The sequence below is a fragment of the Aulostomus chinensis genome, chromosome 15, assembly GCF_037954235.1.
Source record: "Aulostomus chinensis isolate RoL2024-O1b breed Wild chromosome 15, RoL_Achi_v1.0, whole genome shotgun sequence".
NCBI lineage: Eukaryota > Metazoa > Chordata > Actinopteri > Syngnathiformes > Aulostomidae > Aulostomus > Aulostomus chinensis.
Genome location: NC_141334.1, coordinates 2,363,127 through 2,388,498, shown reverse-complemented (window position 1 = coordinate 2,388,498; position 25,372 = coordinate 2,363,127). Strand labels below are relative to the sequence as shown.

At 46.4% G+C, this 25,372-nt stretch overlaps 2 protein-coding genes and 1 long non-coding RNA gene across 4 annotated transcripts in view; 2 read left to right on the top strand and 1 right to left on the bottom strand.

The window, feature by feature from the left end:
* Positions 1-211: 211 nt before the first annotated feature.
* Positions 212-678, bottom strand: LOC147248168 (histone H2B 1/2-like). The gene has a single exon (XM_086225915.1). The coding sequence runs from the start codon at positions 633-635 to the stop codon at positions 261-263; it is 375 nt and encodes a 124-aa protein (XP_086082041.1). The 5' UTR covers positions 636-678; the 3' UTR covers positions 212-260.
* A 123-nt stretch (positions 679-801) lies between these two features.
* Positions 802-13,027, top strand: LOC147248167 (uncharacterized). The gene is made up of 5 exons (XR_015119438.1): positions 802-854; positions 3,622-3,677; positions 7,726-7,829; positions 11,936-12,058; positions 12,951-13,027. It is a non-coding gene; the product is annotated as an uncharacterized LOC147248167 (long non-coding RNA).
* Positions 13,028-16,718: 3,691 nt separating this feature from the next.
* The window catches only part of mcama (melanoma cell adhesion molecule a), a 34,436-nt gene continuing 25,782 nt past the window's right edge, over positions 16,719-25,372 (top strand). For both annotated transcript variants that reach the window (XM_086179226.1, XM_086179224.1), the window contains exons 1-2: positions 16,719-16,872; positions 18,084-18,150. In XM_086179226.1, coding sequence (XP_086035352.1) covers positions 16,840-16,872; positions 18,084-18,150 — 100 coding nt within the window. In that variant the 5' untranslated portion in view covers positions 16,719-16,839. The remainder of the gene's footprint in view (positions 16,873-18,083; positions 18,151-25,372) is intronic.

The window sequence follows — 25,372 nt, the reverse complement described above, 5'->3', positions numbered from 1 at the left end:
CCCTCCTGTGGGTCGAACCGATGAGGTGAGAATGTCAGAACACGAGGGTCCGTTCATGCGGGATCACAAGTTTCTTGTTTGTGCTTGAATGTTGGTCTCCCCTCACTGAACTCCTCTAACAAATATTGCAGAACGAGTGGATACAAAATAGTTACAAATACAATACTTCGAAAGTACCAGCATAAGAGACAGCTGCTCTCTGGATGAGGTGGGTGGCTCTTAAAAGAGCCGTTGGTTTCACAATTTGACGGCGAGGACGCTCACTTGGAGCTGGTGTACTTGGTGACGGCCTTGGTCCCTTCGGACACGGCGTGCTTGGCCAGCTCGCCGGGCAGCAGGAGCCTGACGGCGGTCTGAATCTCCCTGGAGGTGATGGTGGAGCGTTTGTTGTAGTGAGCCAGGCGGGACGCCTCGGAGGCGATGCGCTCGAAGATGTCGTTGACGAAGGAGTTCATGATGCTCATGGCCTTGGAGGAGATGCCGGTGTCGGGGTGCACCTGCTTCAGGACCTTGTACACGTAGATGGCGTAGCTCTCCTTCCTGGTTCTCTTCCTCTTCTTCCCGCCCTTCCCGGCGGTCTTTGCCACGGCCTTCTTGGACCCCTTCTTCGGGGCTGTCTTCACTGGATCTGGCATCTTAGTGGTCTCTCTTGATTTAGCTTCGCTAGTCACGCCACGCAGCAGTCAGAGTTCTTATACAGGCTTCATGCAAACACGGCTGTGTCGCCCCCCTCCTGTGATTGGCTGAGCTGCTGACCGAATTGGAGGGGGCTTCGCAGTCGGAGTGGGTTGCCATGGAAACACGTGAAAAAAATGGCGTTTCAACAACGAAGGAAAGGCAACCGCAGTAAGCAGGTGATTTTAGGTTTGATTGAAGTCACTCGGGGTCGAGACCACATCGACGCGTCTCCTGACGCCGAGGCGGAGGCAGGCGAACCCGCTGAACCGCTCACGGGTTTGTGGTTTTCTTTGTGGGTCCTTTTCACAGCCGTTGAAGGGGAATACTAATACCCGTCGCTCCCCTCTCCTGATTGGCTGACTTCTAACGGATCAGGACCGTCACTCATGTCTTATTCATGTCGTCTGACTGCCGTGGATGTCAAGTCCCTTCAGTAACACAAGTTCCTTCCATCCATCCATTTTCTATACCACTAATCTGTTAAGGTTCACGGGGACGGAGCCTATCCCACCTGACATTGAGTGAGAGGCGGGGTTCTGGACGCGTCACCGGGGGAAGTGGAGGTCGAATCCACAACCCTTGGGTTGCTAGACGACCACTCTACCGCTGACCCACGCGGTGGAACACGCGTTCTCTGAAGCAAAAAAGAAGCCGGCAGTGACAGTGAGTCGCCACTAGATGGAGCCAAATCACCCGAGGCTTTCTGCCTCATGAACGTGTAACGATTTCGCTTTTGTTTTATTTTTTCCTCTGAAAACATTCACTAAAACAACACCTTCCCTGCCAACAAAACTGAGACTCCCTGTCCAGTTTGAGCAGCGTCCAGCAGGTTTACTGTGACTTCAGATCTCATCGTCTTTTCAGCACGATGATTTGGTTTTATATGGCAGAACAACCATGAAAATAAAGCCCAGCTGGTTAAACAAAATAACTGACGGTACTGGAGCTGCTTTATGAGTCAACAAGGACAGCGTGATTGTTCCTGCCTGTCCAGCTAGGAAATGTTTAACTGCAGTGTTTTTGTCTGCACATACAATGGATGTGTGTCCAACATGGGAATGAGTCAGACTCCTGTCCCAGACCCCCAACCCAAACCCAGGCCTGCATCTGCAGGGTCAAGCCTGCACACACACACACACACACACACACACACACACACACACGGGGCCCACATTTCAAACACATTCTCTACATGTCTCCCCCCTGTCACCCATCATCTCTCTCTCTCTCTTTCTCTCTCAGGGACTTTCGTGGTGAGAAAAGTCTATCCATTCTTAATTGTCCTCTGTTGAAAATGAAGGTTGGCGGGGGGTTGCCATCACCCTGGCAACGCAGCTCCACGCTCATTCAGCCGGCAACTAAAGTCACTCCAGCAGACTGAGTTAGGCTCCACCCACAGCAGTCACAGTTGCAGACAATGAAATGAAGCAACAGAGAATTAATGTGACTGTCAATTATTGTTCTCAAACTGTAAAAACTAATGTTGACATGCGCTGTTGTGCTCACACTGTCAGCCGTCCTGGTGTAACCGGGGTGGTGCCAGTTGAGGAAGTGTCAGGGAGAGACTGGAGGGGGTGAACAGATGCAGATCAGCTGACGTTTCCGCTCCTGCCATGACGTGATGATATAACTTGTTGGGAGCTTCAGTCGTGTGAAAAAACCCTCACACTGTGGTTCGGTCATGCTTAGAATCTGTGTTTTTTGTTGATTTTTGTTTTCATCAAATTGCTGATGAAATACTTTTTTTAACAAAAGCACAACTGTGATCCTGCTGCTTCTCTGTGTCTGCTTCTGCTGCTACGGCTCTAACTGTGAAACGAGACTCACATTTCTATACAAACTTAGGCTTTACTAGTTTATTTTAGTTAGTTTATATGTTTTAACTTCAGTTTTATTTCTGATCTTTATGTTTCCATCATGGTGGAAACCTCACAGATAACCTAAGATGGTGGTTCTTACCACCTTTGGTGATTCTTATAATTAGCGATAATAATTGAGTTCGTAGCTCATTTAGCTTGGCAGATAACCGCCTCCAACCTGGAGCCAGTCTGCCATGATCGCAGCACTAAGAAAAAAGGATTCTCGCCCACATGGCATCATTTCCATCTCCCTTCTGTCTGGCTGACTCTAACCACAAAACCACATCTTGGCCAGTAAACCGGTTCCCTAGGCATCGTCGGGGGAACGCAGGCAAACGGAGGCTAGCCAGTCTGACACCGGACTGTTGAATCACCGAGCCAAGAGCTTCTCAGCCATGTTGGGCTTGGCTGCTGTTCTGGAGCTCACACGGAGAAAAAGAAAAACATGGCGGCATTGAAGAGTTTAATTTCTCTTTTTAATCTGGTTCAGAGTTGTAATGTAAAACAGCGGAGGACCCCCCCCCCCCCCCCCGGGTCAGCACTCAGTGTCCTGTCCTGCTTCTTTTAATGAAGCAGCAGCTGCTGTAAACGTTTCAGCAACAAGTATCAGAGAACAAAGTCAGCAGGTTTTGTGACATCACACAACCCATGAACCCCCCCCCCCTTCCCCACAACAGGCACTGTTTCACGGTCACGGCATTCATTTTCATTGATGATCGCTGAGACAGAAAAAATAATAAAGTAATGAAAAGGTAATTCGATTTTTTTAAAAAGAACTTCCACAGCTGCTGCTGTATCATCAGATATTTAGTTCAGTTTAAAGGACGAGCTGCTCGGCAGGAAGCAGCAGAAAAGTCACTTCATAAATGTAAAAAGTGTTGTTCTGTGTGGTGGTGAGAACGTTGCATCAGGATGAACAGTTGAGACTGAGCTGCTCCATGAGGGACCAGTCAGCCTTTAACTTCCTCAGCAGGTGGCGCTGTTGGGCTTCCTAGAGTACGGAGTCTGTGTGGTGGGAGATGCCGGGGAGGCCTCAGTCCCTGTTCCCAGGTACTATGAAGACTGCTCTACCTGTTCCCCATAGGTGCTGCGGGGTTGGCCCCGGGAGGATGGTGTGGACTGTCAGCTGGTGTCAGTCAGGTGATAAAGCCGTGTCATCCGTCAAAAGGTGTTGTCACCTCACCGTTGCAGGAAAAGCTCCAACGTAACTCGAGTCAATGAAACCAGATGTTGACAGCTAGAAGAGTGACTGGTGCTTCTAATCAGACTCTGTGATAGAGGATGAGGATTCCTTGAGGAAACTCATGAATTTGATCACCTTTAATGGAGGTATGCTAACAGATACCAACCACTTCCATTCATTGCGCTAAGCTAACTTGCAAGGGTCTCAATTGGTGCTCTGGCCATGGGGACAGTGGACAAAGAGGATTTATCCCCCCAAAAATTTGGTGTGTTCCTTAAAGAGTAACAACCATTTAAATTAAGGGATGTTAAACTCCTGCTCAGTTAGCTGAGGTTCCCCAAGGGGACACTCAAGAACCATTGGAGGTCCCTGGATCCCACACCGAGAGCCCCTGAAATACGCAGTTCACAAGTGATATGTAATTTCTTGATTCAGCTCTTCTAGCATATAAAAGACCTTGGCGTGAGGCGTTCAAGGCCAAAACATCGTTAAGAATATAAGAACTGACGCTTGGAGTGCAGACTGCAGAAATGTGGTCACTACCTCTTCAAGGCGTTGAGGTGTCATGACCATAAATCCAGAGCGAAACTGCAACAAGCTGATTTGTGTGAAAGAGTCTGAAGAACGTCTGCTGTGATTATGGGAAAGAGAATATTGATTTCAGTCCCAAAAAATCGAAAAACTTTAAACAAAAAAAAAACTTGAATAAATTCAGAGCTTAATAAGAAAAAGAATCGAAAGATTCGGATAAGTGTGCGTCTCGTGGGCATTATGATTTAAACATCTCTGCGGTGGCGTGCCAGCACAGAAAGAAACCATAAAGGATGGTGGGAATTGTGCACATGAGATCAGACAGAATAACACCTGAAAATTTAAAATGGAACCAGCTTCACTCCCAATTTGTTCCAGCGTGTCTTCCCCTCCCTCGTTGAAAGTCGTGGATGAGTTGGCGCTGGAGGCTGAACAAACGGGACGAGGAGCAAAGCGAGAGGAGGAGGGCCAAGCGTTCTACCAGCCTGCACCTCTTTCATCTCTCTCATTAAAGCCTGAGCGGTGGGGGCCATCAAGACTGAGCCTGAGGACGCGAGGATCGGGGCCTGAGCCTCACATCAGGAGGTGGCGAAGGGGGGAGGGAGCAGCCACGGCGAGCAGGCAGGCCACTCTGACCAACTTGAAACTTAACCCGCCTCCCTCTGGGACCCAGATAAAGACCTCTTATCACCTTCTCGTCCAGCCGGGGAGCGAGGGCGAGGGGCGCGCCTCTAATGGAGTGGGTCAGAAAGCTTCCTGCCTGAGAGTTTAGGAGGGCAATGTTGATGAGCTTCCATCTGGAACAGAGTGATTAGAGGAGGTGCAGGAAAGAAGAAGATTCTGATACAAATCAAATTCTTTGATTTGAGAGCTTAGAGAATTACTGACTAGTGTGGATTTCTTCTGTTGAGAGTCTGTATTTCCTGGTGTATTCTGATACCTTAAAAGAGCATGCCAACTTTTTTTGTGGGATATCTTCTTATTGTCCATCATTCACAGAGCCGGACAAGAGGATAGAAACCCCTCTCTCCCCCATGAGGGAGCTAAGACCCAGGCTAATTAGCTTAGCTCAATGAATGGTAGTGGGTGGGAAGTGTAAGCATCAGCTAGCTCAGGTCCAGGCTAGTTAGCTTAGCTCAATGAAGGGTAGTGGCTGGGAAGTGTAAGCATCAGCTAGCTCAGGTCCAGGCTAGTTAGCTTAGCTCAATGAATGGTAGTGGCTGGGAAGTGTTAGCATCAGCTAGCTCAGGTCCAGGCTAGTTAGCTTAGCTCAATGAATGGTAGTGGCTGGGAAGTGTTAGCATTAGCTAGCTCAGGTCCAGGCTAGTTAGCTTAGCCCAATGGCTGGTAGTGGGTGGAAGTGTTAGCATCAGCTAGCTCAGGTCCAGGATGCTGGTGTGTTCAGCAGGAATCCTCCTCCACCTCATCATCATCAGTAGCAGCAGTCGCTCTTCTAGTCCTCAACAAACCTTTGGTTCTGTTGACCCAAGTTCCAATGGAGCTTTGGAGGTGCTGCGTCAAATCACTGCGCCCAGTCAGGAAAGTAGTTCTGGTTACGTGTCTGGGCACGTTTCCACAGGCTCACTTTGGCTTGGGGCGGGTGGGGTTGCGTGCGTTCCCACTAGCAGTGGTATCACCAACCAAGAGTTCCCCGTTGTAATTTGTGTGCGACACAACAACAACAATGGAGGACATGGAGGCGGCGTGATGCCTGCTGTGCGTCGGTGGTTTTTGCTTAAACTAAAAGTGAGGGAGGACAGACAGGCAAGGCTTCAAGTGGTGAAACAGAACACCCAAGAAAAGAATAAAAGACTTCACCAAGAGATGACCAGTGTTCCACCGAGGCCAGGATGATACGAAGTAGATGACGTAAGCGGGTTAGTTACCCAATCAGCACCCCGCTATGTGTATAGGTCACATTTTAGTCCCCACTTGGCTCGCTTGGAACCTCAGCAGAGCAGGGACCAAAATGGTAATCGTTAGTACTGCGTTGGGGCCAAACCAAGCCGACCCGAGCTGCAGTGAGGCAGTGGAAACGCGCCCTCTGATTCTAACACTACAACGTCTCCTCATTTTGAACTGTTATTCATCGCCAGTGTTACATGCAACCCTCGTTATATGAATGCAGGTGAAAACAGGTTTGAGAAAAGTTTGGTTACTTTTGTGCTAAGCTAACTAGCCTGGGTCACAGCAGAAGGGTCTCTGTCTTCTTGTCTGACCCTGGAGATTCTGCAATTCTGCAATTCTACAATTTCATGTAGCAGAGGCTTTTGTCCAAAGCGACGTACAACACAAGCAAGAATTCAGACTTGAGGAAAAACCCATAGGAAGCGCAAAAAGTGCTTCAGTTGTGATTTGGACGGACAAAAGGAGACTTTCCCTAAAAGATGGCTCCTCTCAGAATGAAAGGGCTTGAAATTGACTCATTTTAAAGAGTTAAAAAGGCAATTTATTAGATTAATAATGTTTAGAATTTAAAAGAGGCATTCAGGGAACAGCCCTGAAACATTCTCTCCTCTTGATTTCGGTTGTTAAATGTCAGCAAACTGATCATCTAATCTTATCACATTAGGACCGTGTAGATAAATCAGTCATAACCTGTGACGTCCCTCCAGATGCATCAGCATGTCTATCTTTTGACCTGATGCCTCAGTCGTAAAGGATCACTTAGAAAACACAGTTTTACGCCAGTGCAGTGATGAGCGTTCCCTTCCTCGTTAGTGGATGAAGTCCCACGACAGCAGCTACATCACCTCTTGAAATATGAAGAGAGTGCAGAATTAAAGATGCATATTTAATAAAAGGGGAACACGATCACATCCACTCGTTTAATGAGACTGAGGAAGTCTGAGAGTGAAACCTTGAAGGCCTGCAGAGAGTTGGAGAAAAAAGAGAATTCATCTTTATTTTATCGCGGCTCTTTGGGAGTAACCCTAGCAGGACTTCCCCCACTCTCAGCTCATCACACACACTCAGGCTTTCTGGGGGTTTGGACTGCAGCGGTAACTATAGCAACTACAAAAATCAGACAGCGAGGAGCAAACCCGCTTGTTGAGCACCTCAACATTTGTAACCCTACTGGAGCCATCAAACAGCATCTTGGAGTAAATGTTTTGGAGGCAGAAGAACCAGCAGATGATTTATACTCACAGGCAGATGCGATGGAGCTTTGAATCTGGTTCTCTCATTATTATTTACTTTTCTTTATATTTCTTTTTTTTTTTAATTGAATGTGTCTAAACTTTCAAGAGGGTGAGATGGAAAGTGTTGATGAGAAAGATAAACATACACGGTTTCAAAATACCCTACGTTTGTCTTTGTTCAGAGTTTACTAAACTAAACCCCCCCCCCCATCCATCATTATGTAATGTGATTACAAAACCGCAGTTTGACATTTGTGTCAATCTGTGTTTTAATTGTTGTATTGGAAGCCCTTTTATGGATCATCTAACAAAGATGTGTCACCCAAACCAGACAACAGGCGGAGACCCGAGCAGGCGTCGGCGTGGTGTCAGGCCTGGACAGCCGGTTTTGGCTGAGGTGCAGAGATCCGCTGCAGCTGGGACGCCATGACGCCGGTGAGCATCCTAAGAAAGCGTTAGAATCAAAAACATGACGTGGATGGTTCACGATAACACAGCTACACGTGAAAACATCGGGGTTTCTCAGCTTTGTGTCTCAAACATGTTCAAGTGCTTGTCAGAATGAACACGACTTTGTTGTCCCACCTCAAGTTGCACCACAAAAGACTGGGATGCTCCTTTAAGGGAAAGTAGCATCAGGGTGCCTGTTGGATGTTGTCCACAACATCTGAAGGGTTTCTTTGTGCACACAATTGTGAAAATGCTGCAAACGCACTGAACCTGCATTTGAAATCACACAAATCACATGAGCGCTGGAATAATTGTGCGGTGGTTCGTTCATCGTGACAAGAGAAACAACTGCTAGCTATCAGGCATCTAAAACGAAGAGACCAATTCATTTAATAGGACTCAACACAGAAAAGTCAATAATCCACGAAGAAATATGAAGCATTCAGAACTCGCTGCAGTAAACAAACAGCCTATGCTGACAGCAAGGGCACGCCTCAGTCCTTGACCCACATACAGGAAATATATTCGGCCCCGAGGGGCCACAGAGTGAACACCTTCACAATAAAGTGTGAAAATAGGGCCTGCTCCCACACACAGTGTGTTCTTGTCAGCCAGATGGCCAATTTGGTCGCAGCCAAAGGAAAATTAATTGCAACACGTTTTGTCCTCGGTGTGACTGAGTACAATCACCTGCACCGAGGAGAACAACCGCCATGATGCCTCCTGCAGCTCAGCTCAGTGTGTCCCGACGCAGACGTCTCGCTGGAGGAAACACTTGTAACGCGCCAGCTGCTGTTGGGTGGCGAATTGCATTATAATTGACTTTCCTCAGCGTTCTCGCTTATTTCATTGCCGTTAGTCTTTGTTGGCTACGCAGAAAAGAACAAGTATGTTTGTCTAATTTCTTGTTAAAAATATCTCGTCGCAGTTGATTCAGGACCGATCTCTGAACAGGGGATCCCTGCAGGACAAGGAGCCTGTTCTTCACTCACTATCGTCTTCAGGGGCCGACTCCGTGCCACTGTGACAGGTTTAAAATATCACCTCTCTTTTTGTGTTGTGTCTTTCTTTCTTTCTTTGAGGTGTTTTGTTTATTGTCTTTGTTTTGTCTTTTTTTGGTTTTGAAGAAGCTTTTAAAGCCTCTGCTGCCATTATCAGTGAACGCTGGTCTCCACTGTTTCTCGTTTCCCTTGGTTACCGTTTCCCCTTTCCCTCGTCTCCTGCCTCCCGCTGAACTGAGCTGCAGATAAGCTAATCAAACAAAGCTGTAAAGGATTAAATATATTTTAATACAGCTTTCACATTACACTCTTTCACTGGTGGAACCCAACAGTTTGAAACAATATAAGAAATAAACCTCCCAACTTGTAACACCTCCTTTTGTCTGCAAAGGGAAAAGTCATGCATGCATTAACAGCACCGGAGTGGAGGCGGGGCCTGTGAAAGCGCTTCAGCGGCAAATGAAGCCAAAATTTTTGCTTCCAGTTTTTTCTTCCACGTTGAGTTTCCTGAGATGGAATGATGAAGCTCATCAAGATCCTCCATCGTCACCACGGTGGAGCCGTGGCGTCGACTGGTTCACAAATGCCGTTCTTGACACACAAAACAGCTTCAACATGAAAAAAATATCAAACGACTGAACCACTGGCTGTTTCAGACATTTAAGCAAAAAACCCAGTGACTTTAGTCTCATTCCTGAGCCACGTGATGGTGAAACCATGTGACAGAAATCCAACATTTGTTCCACTAAATGTGTCTGCTTGAACTAAATCACTAAAAAAAACAAAGACTAAACCACAGTTTAACTGCTGTTTAGAGGCCAACCTGATGATAGAAACCTATAAATACACTCAAACTTGTAAAGTTGTAGCCGTGAACACCACGTTAACACGGTTGGGAACCTCCTTGGCTTTTTATGTGATGGAACGGTTAAAGGTTAATGGTGTTAGCAACTGCACTTGGAGTTGTCGCTCAGATTATGGGGGTTTGTTCTCATCTTGACCCTGTCTGATTCACCTTTCCACACATAACACACCAGACAAAGTACCTCACATCAGGGTGGGAGACACTGAAGGTCTCCATCAGGTCGGTTGCAAGCCCTGCCCACATTTTTTTTTGCTGTAAATTCAGAGTTTCAGCGCAAGTTTCAGGCTGTTGAAAAGAGCAGTTAAGCTCTTGTGCAAACAGCTGAAGGGCTGCAATCAGGACGAGGCGGCGGACGGAGACCGTCATTCCACCGCATCAGGGCCGCCTGAAGGGCTCGGGCTCCTAAATGTTAGCAGGATTACTGAACACATGTAAACATTCAGGAGGCGTATCACTAAAGCTGCTCTGTGACTGGTTTGGTGGAAATGCTCAACATCAAAAGGATTTCAGTGGCAACCTGCAAGTCTGTCGTGTGCAGTGAACGCATTCATACATTAATGTCGCATCAGAATGCATTTTTAAAGCTGCATCAAATTATATTTTATAAAATAGGAGTTTAGCCCTGCCTACAACACTGTAACTACAACCGACTTACAGAAATACAAGCAGGGCGGTAGGCTTTCTTCTTCTGCAGCAGAATGATGATGGTGGAACCAGCGATGAGTGAGACAACACACAGACGTGATATCAACCTTTTCATCTGACTCATACAAACGAAGCAAATTTCTGTAATTGTCATGTGATAGTGCGTCCCGTGTCGACGGGGCAGCTCGGGATGTGTGATAAGTGTCACCAGAGCGCTGCTCCGACCACATTTGGATTCACTACATTTTGGTAACAATCAGCCACCTGGGTCCCGCCGACTGCTTTAACCAAACCCTGTATTGTGTCTGTGTGGAGTCGTGACCCCGCCCCCTCCCTCCCCCTGCTCCCACGACGGGACTCTGATGAGCTGAGGTGTGCCACAGTGATTCATTAGTTCATTAAGGCGTCTTGTGGCCATGGCAACGGTCTTTCTGAAGGGTCATCGGTAACATGACAGTCGCCTCCAGGGCAAAATCTGTCTCGGCTCTGAGCAACGGCGGGTGGTACAGTAGGTTAACCCCCCCCACCACCACCACCACATGTCTAGAGGGCTGCAAACCCATTTATGACGTCTGCCTCAGGCAAACACACAAATGTGCTCAACTGTAATCGAGTTAGGAATTTTGCTCGGTAAATCGAATGTTGTTGGTATCGTTCCTGTAAACATCAGGACAGCAAATGTCACCCCTGGACATGAGAGGTGAAGGCGGGCGTCTTCCTCTCCCCGTAGATCAATGCTAACTGTTTGTTCAGTTTATTCAGAATCTGCTATGGACAGTTAAGGAAGGTTATACAATAAAAAACATCATATATTCTTTATGATTGGACAGCCGATTCTAAGACGGCGGCCACTTGTTCCAGTCACTTTGCTGAAACTCAAGTCAAAAAGGTTTTCTCTAAGATTTACACACTTTCATGGCCTTCATAAAAAAATGGATGAATACAACACAAAAAGTAGCTCCTTTTTGGTTTGAGCGTTTCCACTTCTGGTCACCACCACTGCGGATTTAGTTTTTTAAATCTTTTTTGTTCTATTTTCAGCCCTTAGTGTCCATATTTTAAGGGTTAAATTATAACCACTAACATTTCCCTGCTAATTCATACAAAACATTTGACAGTATCACCCAGTGCTTCGACAGCCTCCACCCAGCCTCAGACATGATGCGAGGAAACGCGTTCACCAGGAATCTGAACGGTTCTGAAGTGAGATGTTCTTCAGTGAGATGTTCTGAAGTGAGATGTTCTGAAGTGAGATGTTCTGAAGTCAGATGTTCTGAAGTGAGATGTTCTTCAGTGAGATGTTCTGAAGTGAGATGTTCTGAAGTGAGATGTTCTTCAGTGAGATGAGTGAGGAACCCTGACTCCCTTCACTCCTGAACTGTCGTGTACTTGCAGCAGCGTCTATGCCGCCTGCTCTCCTGCTCTGCTTTGTCTTGGCTTGTGTTTGCTGTCGTTTTCTTAAAAGAGTTATAGATATAAATCCCACTGCTGGGTCGGCATTAAGATGCTTTAAAATTCTTTTTTCAAGCATGTCCTCTAAGCCCTCTGCCGTTGTCTTTTTCCATCCCTTCCTCTCGCAGGGTCTGTTCAAACCACTGGTCCTTGACGTTGTCTGGCACCCCTGTGGTGAACCACTCTGCCTCCAATCTGGGGGAACTGCAGACGCATGGAAGAGGATGACGGACTTGGAGGTTTCTGTTATGGTAATTTATGATTATGCCCATGTTTACCTGCAGGAGAGCACAAGTTTCAGTGTTTGGGGAAGACATACTGGGCATGGGAAGCCACAACAATAGAGGTATCAGACGGCACCACGGCTACGCCCATGCGCCCATATAAGGAGTTGTTGTTTATTTAAACCCGCATAAACCAGATTTTAAAAGGAGATTGATCTGTTTCCCATCCGTGGAGCAGCTGCCTTGTTCTGGTGCATCATGTGTGATGTCACAAACCTGTCAGAAAAAAGGTAGACAAAAGGTTTGGTAGGAGGAGAGTGGAGGGCAGCGACCGCGTTTCTGTGCTTTCTTTCCTTTCTTTTCTGCTTCAGTCTGTTTTTTAAAATTCAACGCAGGCGGACAGAACGATGTCAGAGTGTCGCCGCTTGGATGTAGTCGGCTTGACTCTGGGGCCAAGATGATAAAGGGCACGGATGTTACCGACAGATTAGACAGCATTTCCTGGTTTTAACTGAGTCTTAATTTTCTTAGAACTATTCTTGCCACTGTAGTGGCTTGCATCAGTTTTGTGCACTTAACTGCTATTATCGCACTTTGTGTCACTGGTTTTGAAAAGTGCCCCATGAATAAAGATTATTATTGTCTTCATGGAGCAAAATCCGCCGGTACATTCAGCTGAACCGACTGGCTCCTGCCAGTTCACGTTAGTTCGCTGTCGTGCAGAACTCAAGGTGTTCCACTTAATTTGTTCTTCACTCAAATCAAGAGTTTGAGGATTAGAGAGCGTGCGGCTGGATGAAGACGACGTGGCTCATGGCAGAGATGAGCTCGAGAGGTTGTCAGTGGATGTTTTTGGACAGTTTTGCTGCTGTTAGCCACCGGTCTCCGTTAGCTTCAAGCTTGTTCTCTCTGCATTCAGGAGTCACAAAAGAGTGATGCAGGAGGGGAAAACTCAAGACGCCTCATTGTTGGACCTCAGAAGGCAAAATGCACCTCAGGTGGGGGAAATATTGCATTCAACTTGAATGCAGTAAAAACACAAAATCAAATTTAAAATGGGTGAAAGCCACTGTCCACAATTATTGGCTATCATTAAAAAAATGAATTTCTCTTTTTATGTCAGTTGACCAAAACTGGTCAAAGGTCGCTGGAATCGTTCTGATATAGAATACTGACGACAGCCCACTCTGACATTCTGTTGAATTCAGCCACTAAATTTGACATCGCACCAACATCCTGATTTTGAACTGAATGCCTGCGTGACGTGTAGTCGGCGTGGTCCGTGGCAGCTGCGTAATCCTAGACTGCATCCTGTTTGTGTGCCGGTTACCTTCACAAAACTGACTTGAAGTCAGATATCTCTGACACCTGTTTCCCGTCAAGTCTGTTCAGTCAAGCATGCATAAATTCTGATGTAGTCAGACCATGAAATGTTAAATTTGACACCCTTATTCTTCCTCCAGCTCCTTTATCTGCTTCATTTCCATGCAACGCTGCTGCAGACGTCTGGAATAAAAAGGACCCAGTAAAAAGGGGCGAGGCAGTACAACAAAGAGGCAAATCTGATTCAGAATAGAATGATTTCATAGCCTCTCCTCTCCATCATAGGGGGAAGAAGATGCGCGTGGGGATTTCTGCCAACTTCAAAGACTTTTCTTCACACAAGCAATTGACTTTCCTCCTCAACGAGAACAGGCTTGATGCTGAGGACCAGCAGGGATGTTTGTGCGGCCGGCCGTCGTGTCTGAGAGGGAAGAAGTAAAGACAAGTATAGATTTTACTGCAAAGCAGCAGTTACAATGATCCCAGTCCTGCCAGTAAGGCCTTTGAGAGGGAGCTTTCATTCACACTTTTTAAAGATAGATTGCCTCACCTGATTGTGGGTAAAATGAAAAAAAAAAAGATTCCCAGGAGTAGAAAGATCTGATTTGCAAGTGGGATCATCAAAAGTTAAATGAATTTTAAAAAGGAGAGTAGAAAAGGAGGCAGAAAGTAAGTCGAGGAGGACTCAACATGCCTAAGGTCAACTGGGAAGAAGTGTCAAAGTTCAGCAACAAACGTCAAGTCAAAGATGAGTTATGGGGGGGGGGGGGGACCTCCTCCGGCGCTCTCCTGGTGAAGCTCGTCTCCAGTGTCAGGTGAAAACAGGCGGGTGGGAATATCATCTGTCATGGCAGCCTGTCTGTCCACACCTCCAGCAGGACAACGGGACGGTTCGCAGTAACGTAACGGCAGTGGGAGAGACGACAACATGTTGATGCAACAGAAGCTTTGCAAGCTTATCAGAAACATGAAGGTCTCTGTTTTCAGTTCAACAGAAGACAAAGGCAGGTGTGACCTTTCCAGGGTCGGCGTGGGGTCAACCACACCTGACTGTGAAAAGCAAATTTACACGTAGAAATCAGGAGTGTTGAGAGTCTCTGGGATCAAGTAAAGTGATGATGACACTTCCAGGGATATCAAGGAGCCTCATTCCAAGCTATTTCCTCACTTTTTGTCTGTCATAGATGATCTAACCAGCAACCACATGTCTGACACTTTGACCTCCGGACCTCTGAGGAGGACTCTTGAAGGGGACACACCAACTGTGGAGGAAAAAGTTTCTCATAGTCCATCATCCCCTCCATCTCTCGTCTGCTGCATCAAAAGATGGTGTGTTCCATTAATCTTTTGACGATGGGACAGCAACATACAGTAACTGGCTGCCAATCAATGAGTGCTCTATGCTGCCATCATTGGGAGACGGTGGGCAGACTCGGTTTGGTCTTGGCAAACTGCATCTGAATCTCTAATTAGGGGCGGAGCAGCCTGGCTGCCTTGTGCTTTCCTTTCTTCTTCTTCTTCTTCTTCTTCTCCATCACCTTTTTTTCTCCTGAGTACATGTATGTTCCCATAAAAATCAACTAAACTTTGCTATGTCCCATGCTAGACTTTCCTGACTGGTTTTGTTGGCCAGGAGTCCTGATGGTGGCGCTACAGCAACCATCGACTCTATGCAGCCTCACAATAAACCAGCTGTACCTGCGACTCTTGGTCCACGCTTCAATTCTTAAATATGTTGAAAAGTATTTGCCAAACTATCTGAAATATTCCATAAAAATGTCACAGAGGGTTAGACATCAAAGGAGGTCTGAGCTAAGATTCTGGAACAGTGGGGGATGAGGCAGGCATTGAACTCTGGAGGAAAGAGTCGATGACTGCCACTGCTACGAACAAAGAGGGAAGAGTGTGGGCTGGTGTTTCAGGAGGAGCTGGGCTAGACTTGAGCGAGATTTCATGTGAAATGATTTCCTGCAGAGCGGAGAGAGAACTTGGTTAGGGTCCAAACCAAATACTCCCTGATGAGACCCGCTTTTACTCAAGTGTGTTGCCTTTGCTTCGTTCCTCTTCTGGGTATAAAATCCAAACTAGACCCGTAAAAACCTGACAAAAGCTGAGTGTTGTGATTCCTGCTGGTGGGGCTCCACTGCTGTAGAAGGCTCCATGATGCCCAGTTACAGTCATCCCCCGTTTTCTTAGCCAAACATGGTTGAAGGGACATAACATGATATCAGGGATGATGCAGAGACTTACGTGCCAAAGCTTTCTCAGACATGAGGACTTGAGGAAGAACAAGTTCTTGATAAACAAAAACCAATTAGAGAGTGCTCAGAGCATGCAGCCTCCCCGGAGGCGAGCAAATCCCAACAGAGATCAGTCGGTGTGTGTGTGTGTGTGTGTGTGTGTGTGTGTGTGTGTAGAAACCTGACAATATTTGGATTTTGCATGATGGAGCAGAGGAACGCTGCACTGTGGTGCACATATCATGTCCCGCATCCACTAGGTGGCGCTAGAGAACACACACATACATCATGTTGCTGTAAATCATGTGAAAACAACAACACTCCCTGTTGTCATGTGTTTTAAGAACGTGCGGTTCTGGGGAGACTCCCTCGCTGCCACCTTTGGGGTTTGCTGGTGAAACTCTGGGCCAGGTGCAAATCTACATGCCCTGGGGGGCACATTAGAGTCCCTGAGCCTCACCCGGGACCAGGAGTCTGTCCAGGACTGATTTGAAAATCCAGTTTCCTGAGTTTTCACTCATAAGGGCCTTTCTTCAAGTCTTGAAGAAAGAAGACAATCCTCACAAAAACAAAACAAGGGCCACAGCGATGAGGTATTTTTGTAGACTAACAGGAAGTTAGCATCCATGACTTCCCTCCACTGAGAGCCAGTGGGACTGTCCATTGGATTCTGGATTATGGCAAAAAATAAAGTGTTGCATTTCTTTATCTTCTGTCCTGTCTTCTTTGGATCTTTGTCTCCAGGTCTCCATGTCCAGTGCTCTGATGGAAGGTGGACAGCTGGCCAGTGCCCGCAGGAAGTGTTTCTCTGCAGCTGCTGAGGTGACCTGAGTGTAAGAGAAGCAAGTTGACTTTACTGGAAGATGTTTTTCAACCCTTAAACCTCTCTGCCGCTGAGGGCTCTATTGTTTGCACCATGGCTGTTTGTTTTCATCAGTTAATATATTCCTGCATGGAATGAAATGCAAATATTAATACTGCTCTGTAGCTTTTTAATCAGATGAATATTAACAAGGCTGTATGTGTCCTGGAGAAAACGAGTGGGCGACATGTCAACAGCAGGAAGTTGTTGAACATTTTAACTGTTGTGAGCGTGTTTGTGGATTATTGTTCCAGATAATCAAAGGTGATGGCTGCGGCCTTCAGAGATGAGCGCTTGCTGAAGCGGTCCTCCCAGTCAGCACGCTGGCTTTGTTTGAAGCGTGTTAACAGCTGCGGGGTTGGTCCATCCATCTTCAGCTGCTGATGGCAGGCCACAGCGGCGGCAGCTCAAGCCGGGTAACCTTTTCCTTTTCCTGGCCACATTGACCAGCTCTGACTGGGGGGTTGAGAGGCTCTCCCAGGTCAGCATAGAGAAATAATCCCTCCAACCAGGTCCTTTTTGAGCCAGTCCTTCAGAGTGAAAGCGCATCAATCATGATTCTCAAATCAGTCGTGGACAGGCGCTCGGTCCCAGGTGAGGCCCAGAGGCGCAGTGGTCAGGTGGCATAGAGTTTCACCAAGGAACACCAAGGGTGGCGGCAAGTCTGAATTCTGTCCTGATAGCACAACGTCATGGTCCTTCGGCCGTTAAGATGATGGAAGCCTCAGAGCAACGGCTTGGTTTGTGTTGCAGGACGAGCCAAACAAACCCGCCACTGACGTACGGCGTCAGTCTCCAGAGAGTTTCAGTTGTCAGGTTAGAAACGTTGTAGTTGAGTCAGAGTTGGAATCCATGACGTCCAGACGCTGCTGCTGCTAAACTGCAAATGATTGATTGCAACGATACATTTACTTCACTGGAACTCAACAGGTATTAGCAGTGCTGAAGAAGTAACGAGTATTTTTACTCAAGTACCACGTTAGGGTGTCCGCACTTCACTTGAGGAACTGCATTCACTCACTTGGATCTTTTATTCCTCTACATTTCAAAGCAAATACAGAGCTATTCCCTCCTCTGTTTCCTGTGCAGAGAAACACTGTAAAACCTGATGATGTCCTACTTTCAAATTAGAAGCCGCCGATTTCAAGAGGACGCAATCAGAGCAACCTCTTTCCTACTTCTTATACATCAGAAGTTCATTATATTGGCCTATTATTATGACTTTTATCCCAAAATGATTATTTTTTCAGGCGCAAGAGTAAATGGACCATCAGGATTCATTTAAATGCAAATAAATGTCAATGAATTCAGCCAGCAGGCGAGTGATTTGGGCTAAAAGGTGTGAAGTTGAGATAAGGTTGCTTATTTGAGTCGTGACCTTGAGGACTTTTGGGGTGTTTTCTGTGAATTTGGAGCGCTCCTTGTTTTTTTTTTTTTAATTTTATTTAAGCAGGAAAAACACTGATAAGCTGCCGAAGCTCCACAATAGGACCCCGCCAGACTGACTCTAATTGAGCCCCCTCCCCTCTCCCCCCCCCCCCCCTCTCCTCCCTTCCATCTCCTCCGGGCTGCAACTTCTCCTTCGACACTCCACTTCACGTTGGTTTGTTTCGGGCTGGATATGAAGACCATGACTCCCCGACTCCGAGCGTTTCTCCCGCTGGTTCTCCCCGTCTGCCTCCTCTGCTGGAGCGGTGAGTTGAACCTTTTTAAAAAAAAAATTTTTTTTCTTTTTGCGTACTTGAGTGTGTGTGTTTAACGGTAAAGTTCAGTCGGACGTTTGAATGAGTGAGGGGGTTCCTCACGGCTGCGACGGCTGAGCGTCACGTCGCCAGCGTTTCTTCTTCTTCTTCTTCTTCTTCTTCTTGGATGTGAAAGTGCGTCTTCGAGCTCACGCGCTGCCTCGAGCGTTAGCTTAACAGCTTTGGTTTTAAATGTGGAAGCTAACGAACGCGTAACATCTCCCAGCTTCTAATTCTAGACGTTTAAAAAAAAAAAAAACTTGCCGTAATAGGAAGGTGTGATTAATTACCGCATAATTGCTTCTGTTGGGACCAATTAACCAAGCAGCGCTGAAGCAACGTGGACTTGCGTGTAAAGTGACTGTTTTTCTCAGCGCAGTCTTGATTTTTCTGGGTCTGGAGAGGTTCTCCGGGTTTAATGCTGTTGTTGTAACACGTTTTCAACAGTAACCCTTGAAGGGACCAAACAGCAGTTTCCAAACCAGGATCCTGGTTATGTTTGAGGGTGTTTTCCTGCACATGAAGCAGACGATGATGTGTGTGTGTGTGTGTGTGTGAGTGTGTGAGAGAGAGAGATTTTTGTTACCTAATTGAGACCTTTTTTGGTATAAACGCTTATCTCATCAGGACCCCTAGCCCTCATGGCTACTAAAAACCGTTCCAAATGCAGCGAAGGTTTTGGTTAAACTGGGTGAAGGTGTGAAGTGAAGTGAGTTATGAAGTAGCATGCAGAGTTGTTTGTTTGTTTAAGTTTTAACTATCATGGACTAGAAGACAACAGTCAGACTCCATCTCACACATAAAAAGCAGATCTTAGTGACTGAAGGTGCTGCAAAGACCGAGGATCCAGCAGGACTACAACTAGATCAATTTGGACATCATTTCCCATCCTGCCTCTGGTGCAAACACATTTCAGCTACAGTTACCACAGGTAGAAAGAGAGAACTCGTGAATTGTAGTGCATCACTTTATTTGTTTTTTTTGGGGGGGGGGTAGAGTTGTGTGATTATGTACAAAAAAACTGCGACGTCATAGTTGTGTTTGTATTTTGATAACTGGAGCATTGATGCGTCATTTAGGATGTTTGTGGTTCCCCTGTGTGTTCCCCTGTGTGTTCCACTGACCCATGAATGTGGACCCCCGTGATTGACAGCAGGGACAAGCTGATCATTTTGACGCTGTCTCAACCTGAGTGCTGACCCGGCTTCAACAGTGTCCACCCCATCCTGGATCAGGAAGTGACAACCCACAATCTTACAGATGTCGCTGGTTCTGTTACCATGGAAATGTTTACTGAACTGGTCACTGTTGGGGCCATTTTGAGGGGAGTCCCCAACATCGTTTGAGAGAATGGCGACATGATGTTGGGAGTGGGGCTGCAATGTCTTATGGGACCAGTAGTTCCTGAACTCTGAGGCTAGTTGTGACCGCAGTCTTGTTCCTTTGTCCTGTTCTCCAATTTCCTCTTCTCTTGTATCAAGTATCTGATGGTCTCGGGGTGTGCTCACGTGCTCACTGGTCATCGGGGTTCTTTCTGTAAAACTCTTCATCTGAACAAAATTTGCTGAAACATGGGTGGAGGAGTGGAACAGCCACTGTAGTTACGAAACCAGAGACGTCGCGAGGGTGTTCAGTCGCTGTTGGGGTCTCATGACAAAGTCCTCACAGTACTAAATGTGTCACAATAAATCACAACGCATTACTGCATTGGTACAAGGGACAGAAATATCAATACAATATCATGAAAAAAACATTGCGGTGTATGACGTAATCGATGTCACTGCCCAGCCTTTGTGTTGGTGATGAGGTGCCGCATCCTGTTGCCGCTGGAGAGAAGTCACCCGTGGGTTGTTGGCCAATTAACTGATTAGTTTATAGAAAGGCAGTTACATTGCAGGTACTTGGTCAGCCAGGGAATCCGTCTCTTTTCAAGCGAACATGTCCAACATTCTTCAATACGAAGACTTCCTCACTTCATTATTTGTGACAGAAAATCAAGATTCAAAGACTGTTGCGTGGGAAAAATGGATATTTTAAAGTCCAAACAATTCACTCAATTCAGTGGATAGAAAATGGAAGTAAATGAAATAACCTTCAGTTGCAGCCACATGGATGACAGTGTTGATGCTGCAGGAGCCAAGGCCAAAAACGAACCATTATTTCAGATGTTTGAGTTCATCAGAGGGTCCAGATGAGAAAAAGAGAGCTCCTCCCCTACGTCGCCATCGCAGAAAACGACTGAGGTGGCGGGAGAACTTCAGCTCACGCCTAAACAGTCGGTTAATTGATTCTGATTTCTAAAACAGTGGATTTGTAGTTAGCAGTGTGTGTTGATTAGCCTCAGAAAGCTCGCTGACCACCACCACCACCACCACCGCCATTTATTTCATTAGTTTGACAACCGTGCTGCTGGCAGCTTCGACCCTTTGGAGGAGTTTCCTGTACGTCCGTCATCACGCTTATCATTTGATTTCTGACCGCTACCACTCCATCACGCGTGGATCGTTTCTATTCCCGTTTTCTCATCATATGTAAGGGATTTCACGGGACTTCCTGCCTTTCCGATCTTTTCCAATTCCAGTTGAATGTATAATTCCCTGTGTCGTGTGCATATGAACACAGGAGGCTGCAGATATTTCATTTTTTTCATTACCGTTGATGCACCATTGATTTTCTAACCTGCACAATGAACTTTGACACCAGTAAACACAGAAAGCTCTCCTGCACTGAAATAAATGGGAACCTTGGTTCTCCCCTCACAACAGGACAACACTCGCTCTGTCCTGACCTTATCCCTCTTTTTTTCCCCTAAATCCCTGTTTTTTTTTTTTGCTCTATCTGCCTTGTCTTAATTGGGTTACGTCTGTTTAATCCTCATCTCCCCGCTACCTCCTTTGGAGACGGAGTAAAGCTGTCTGTTTTTGGATTAGGTCATTGGCTGCTGATAGAGACCCCGGCCCTCTAAAGAGCTGCTAAATCAGGCTTTGTCCAAACTCACCTCCTCCCTAATGGGCCTCGATGGGCACTTACTCAAATATATTTTGTGACTGAAAGCTATTTTCCTGCATGGAAACAAGCCCATCCCGAGTACGAGAGGAACCCCGACTCTTATTGATCTCTGTGACCAGCGTTCATCAGTATGATGGCCGTGTTATGTTGGTGCAGTAAATCAGAGCAGCAGCTGAGCTTTTACGGTGACATTTGCAGAGCAGAAAGTAGACGCAACGGGCAGGCGTACTCAGTCCGTGCCATTCTTGTATATTTTAAATAAATAATGCTTCATCCGTCCCTGGATTTCAGAGCTTAGCAGGACCTTCAAAGTCAGTTTTCTGTCCCGTAAAGAGTCCTTGGCAATTAAACTGAGTGACAGATGGAAGCCCAAAATTATAGGATGGCAGCTGTGAAAATCAGAGGAGTCAAAAATATGTAGAGAAAGATTAAAATAGTGTTGTTTTGGGTCTTTTTATGATGAGAAACTCGTAGAACAACGTAGTCCGTCATCTCAAAATGAGACATATTTGGGACACTGCGAGAGAACCGCTCTATCCATGCCCAGAGTCTCGTGGAAAGACGTTAATGCATCTTCTGAGACAGACCCGGGTGAGTGGGCGGAGCCTGGAGCCAAGGGCCACCTGGTGGAAACCGGAAATAGCTTCTTTTTTTTTTTAACAGGTGATGGGTTGTTGTGAAGACTTTGAGTTTTGGTTCAATGGCATCTTAGTTTCATCCTGGTCCGTAGGACGTGGTCAGATCTTTCCCAGCCTTCACGTGTTTGATGAGAATCTCGGTCTGGGATGACACGTGTGATGTACCGCAGCATCATATTAAGGTAGCCTTGTGTTCTCCAGTGCCACCTAGTGGATGCAGGAAGTGATAGTATCACCACAGTGCAGCATTAGTTGGCCGCTTTATGCAAAATCTAAATATCACCCGGATCCTTCTCTATGGGACACACACACACACACACACACACACACACACACACACTGATGCGTCTGGAGGGGTGTGAGGCTCCGCCCGTCGCTGACCCCAGCTTTAGTGAGGACACCAAAGCACCAGGGGCTGAACATTTGCTTCAGTGGATCTCTGAGTCGGCCGTTTGGTGCTGTGGCTGTACTGATGCAGCACAAATATCCCTCATTGTTCTGTTTAATCTCTCCAATCTGAATTTGGTACGACTTGACTTGCTTGATTGTAAGCACTGTAATTGGGACTTGAAGACTTAGAACCTGCCAATGATGGCGTGTGTGTGACTGACTCCCACCTCGGCTGTGTAGCAATGAAAGAATGCCCATTGATGATTTATATGATATTTTGTGCAAAAGAAATTCTTCCAATCGTGAGTGATGATGTATCTTCTCATGTCAGTCTTGACTGGTCCGACTGACCTCTGCTTCGTGTGTCTCAGTGACCGAATGCCTGGGGAGGCGTTCGTTCTGCCGCTGCTGCGTCTGTCTGGAGGAAGCAGGAAGAGTGCAGCTGTTGGCTGCAGTTGTTCATGTGGGATTAGTACGTTAGCCTGAGTGATAGCCGGGCCTGACAGCCATGTAATCTACTGTATTGGCTCATTGTTTTCATTAAAGAGAGTGCACCGTTTGATCCCCGTGGTGTTGTATTGATGCCTTGCTCCAGCATTTAGGAGAAGCTAATTCAACTAACTGGTAGCATGTCAGCATGTTGGAACAGTCAAAGACTGTACATCCTGTTAAGTGAACCCCTTTCATTACATTCAGCGATTATTCAAGTTCTTTGAGTCTTACATTTCTGTAATGAGAGAAACAGTCTGCTGAACCGCACTTGACTGAAAAAACAGACGCTGGGGTTTGCATCCTGTGTTGTTAGTTTTAGGCTGCTAAAACACTCGGTTGAGGTTCGGGGGAGATGGCGGTTTGGGTCAGAAACTATGAGTGAGTGTTGAGATTTGAAAAAATAAACCACGTCTTTGGCAGAACCAGTTGCTTTTATTTGGCTGAACTTTAAAACTTTCCGCATGCTTTAGCTCAGGAGCAGCTGTGTGAAGAAAAATTTAACCGGTTTCTCCTGATACAAACAACAATGTAATCAGAGGACTGAAAGACAAATTGAGAATGAGTGGTTTAAGTTGTGTATTGTCATTTTACGGTGCTCTGACAGATTTTGGCAGCGGCATTGATTGATCTGTGCTAAACCTGCCTCCTAACTCGAGCTGGCAAAGACTGCGTGCATGTCCTTGTTCTCTGTTGTTTTTTGTGGTTTCAGTCTTTGCTTTAAAGCCTGTGCATGCTCACAGGATCCCAGGCATGTTTGTGAAAAATCAAAGCTGGCAGGCGAAGAGCCGACATCCACCCTTAAGCCTAAACTGAAGGGTTTCACAGGCTTTGTGTTGCATGTAGATGGGCTGATGTTTAAGAGAGATTTTATATCCAGCAGCTGCCTCTGTAGTTTGATCCCTGCACGTCTGGGAGGGAATTTCTCCTGCAGCTCCTGTATCGACTACCTCTCTGCCGCAAACATTTTCGACTGGCATAGTTTTCAAACCACATAATTCAAAACAGTGAAAAATCTATGGAGTGAACACTGCCCTGGAGAAGACAGGACCTTTATTTGGGGGTTGGAGGTGCTTGTCTAATCGGGGTGGATAACCCGTCACTGCGTACTAAACTCCCATCACATGCTGTTGTCAAAATCACAAACAATGTGTCCAGCTCTACTCTGAGGGTTGTTTTAAGCGCAGAAACTGCTGCAGGGCTCCACATCAGCCTTTTCTCTCTCCGTGGTGGGAGAGTGCTGAAGGTTTGCTTCTTAAAAGCTCCTCTGAATCCCAGAGAGCTCTGGGTATTCACGGCGTGTTTTTGTCCAGTGGTTGTTGGCTCCATAACTACTTGCCTCAGTATGGATCGATGCTGTTTATCGCAGTTTTTTTTTGTATTCCCAAGAACATTTTGCAGCTCATGATTTGGACATCCAGGTACGACATGTGAGATTAAGCAAATTCTCCACACTCCAGACGGAAGCAGATGACCAGAAACTGCCCCGATGGTAGAAACAAGGACACGTGAACCCTCATGTACCCACTGAGCCTACGGCCTCCTCGTGTTTCACTAGCATGTACCAGCTGTATTACTCCTGATGAGCGACTGACATTTGTCGGCACATCAACAGTTGTAGTAAACTGGAAAACGTGCCCTTTTTGCGTTTGTCTTTTCAGGCCCGATCCTGGATCAGTTCCCTCTAAAAATCACCGCTCTGCTGTTTTAACTAGCGTTACAGTACATTACAGATTTACTGAAAACTCACCGCTATAAAAGTGCATGAAGCCTTGATCATAATTTCACCCTGAGCGCATGCAGGAAATCATATTTTAACCATGCCAACGGTGTGCAATGAGTCAAGTTCAGAGCCACGTCCAGAACAATGGTGCTTTAATATTCTGTTTGTTTCCTCTGGGATAATAATGATAATAATAGTAATAACAAGTGTGTCGAGCAAACATAATAGGGTACCTCCGGGCTCAGGCCCTAATAATAAAAGCACCACACTGTCTGTTGTTATTTAGATTTATGTTACAGCTGCAGGTTTAATGATTAAAAGATGTTCATCCAAATTTGTCTCAGCAGCATCCCTCTGAATCGGAAGGGTAACAATCCGGTTTTCTTTGTTTTAAACTAAGACATTCAGTCTGAGCAGGTTTGGCCACTCGGCTCAAGCAGAATTGGCCATCTGTACATGACACCCCATCATATTTAGGAGGTCCATCTGTGGGACACATGGCACTCTCTTGGGCCACAATCCAAGTCCTGGCAGCAGTCCCATCAGTGCCAGAGGGAGAGACAAAAAAACTCTCCAGTATCGCCTTCATTAGTCTCTCTCCTGCATCCTTTCCCAGCTTTTTCCACTCTTTGGTCTGCAAACAGAGCTTAACCAGCAGCTGCACACATCTGACACCCCGTCCATCCACAAACCACTTTGTGGTAGGGGGGCAACAAGCAGGGGCTTAGGAGCCCACAGCTCATGTTACAGAGAAATTGAACACCACAATGGTCTGCGACCTTCCCGCTTTTTCTGAGCCGTGCACCCCATCCCGTGTCTTCTCTCACGTCTCTCTCATGCCCTCTTTCTTTCTGAGTGCAGTTGAAGGAGCCTGGGAATATTTACTCTGCTCTGTTGGTGTCTGTAGCTCTGAAGGAACACACAT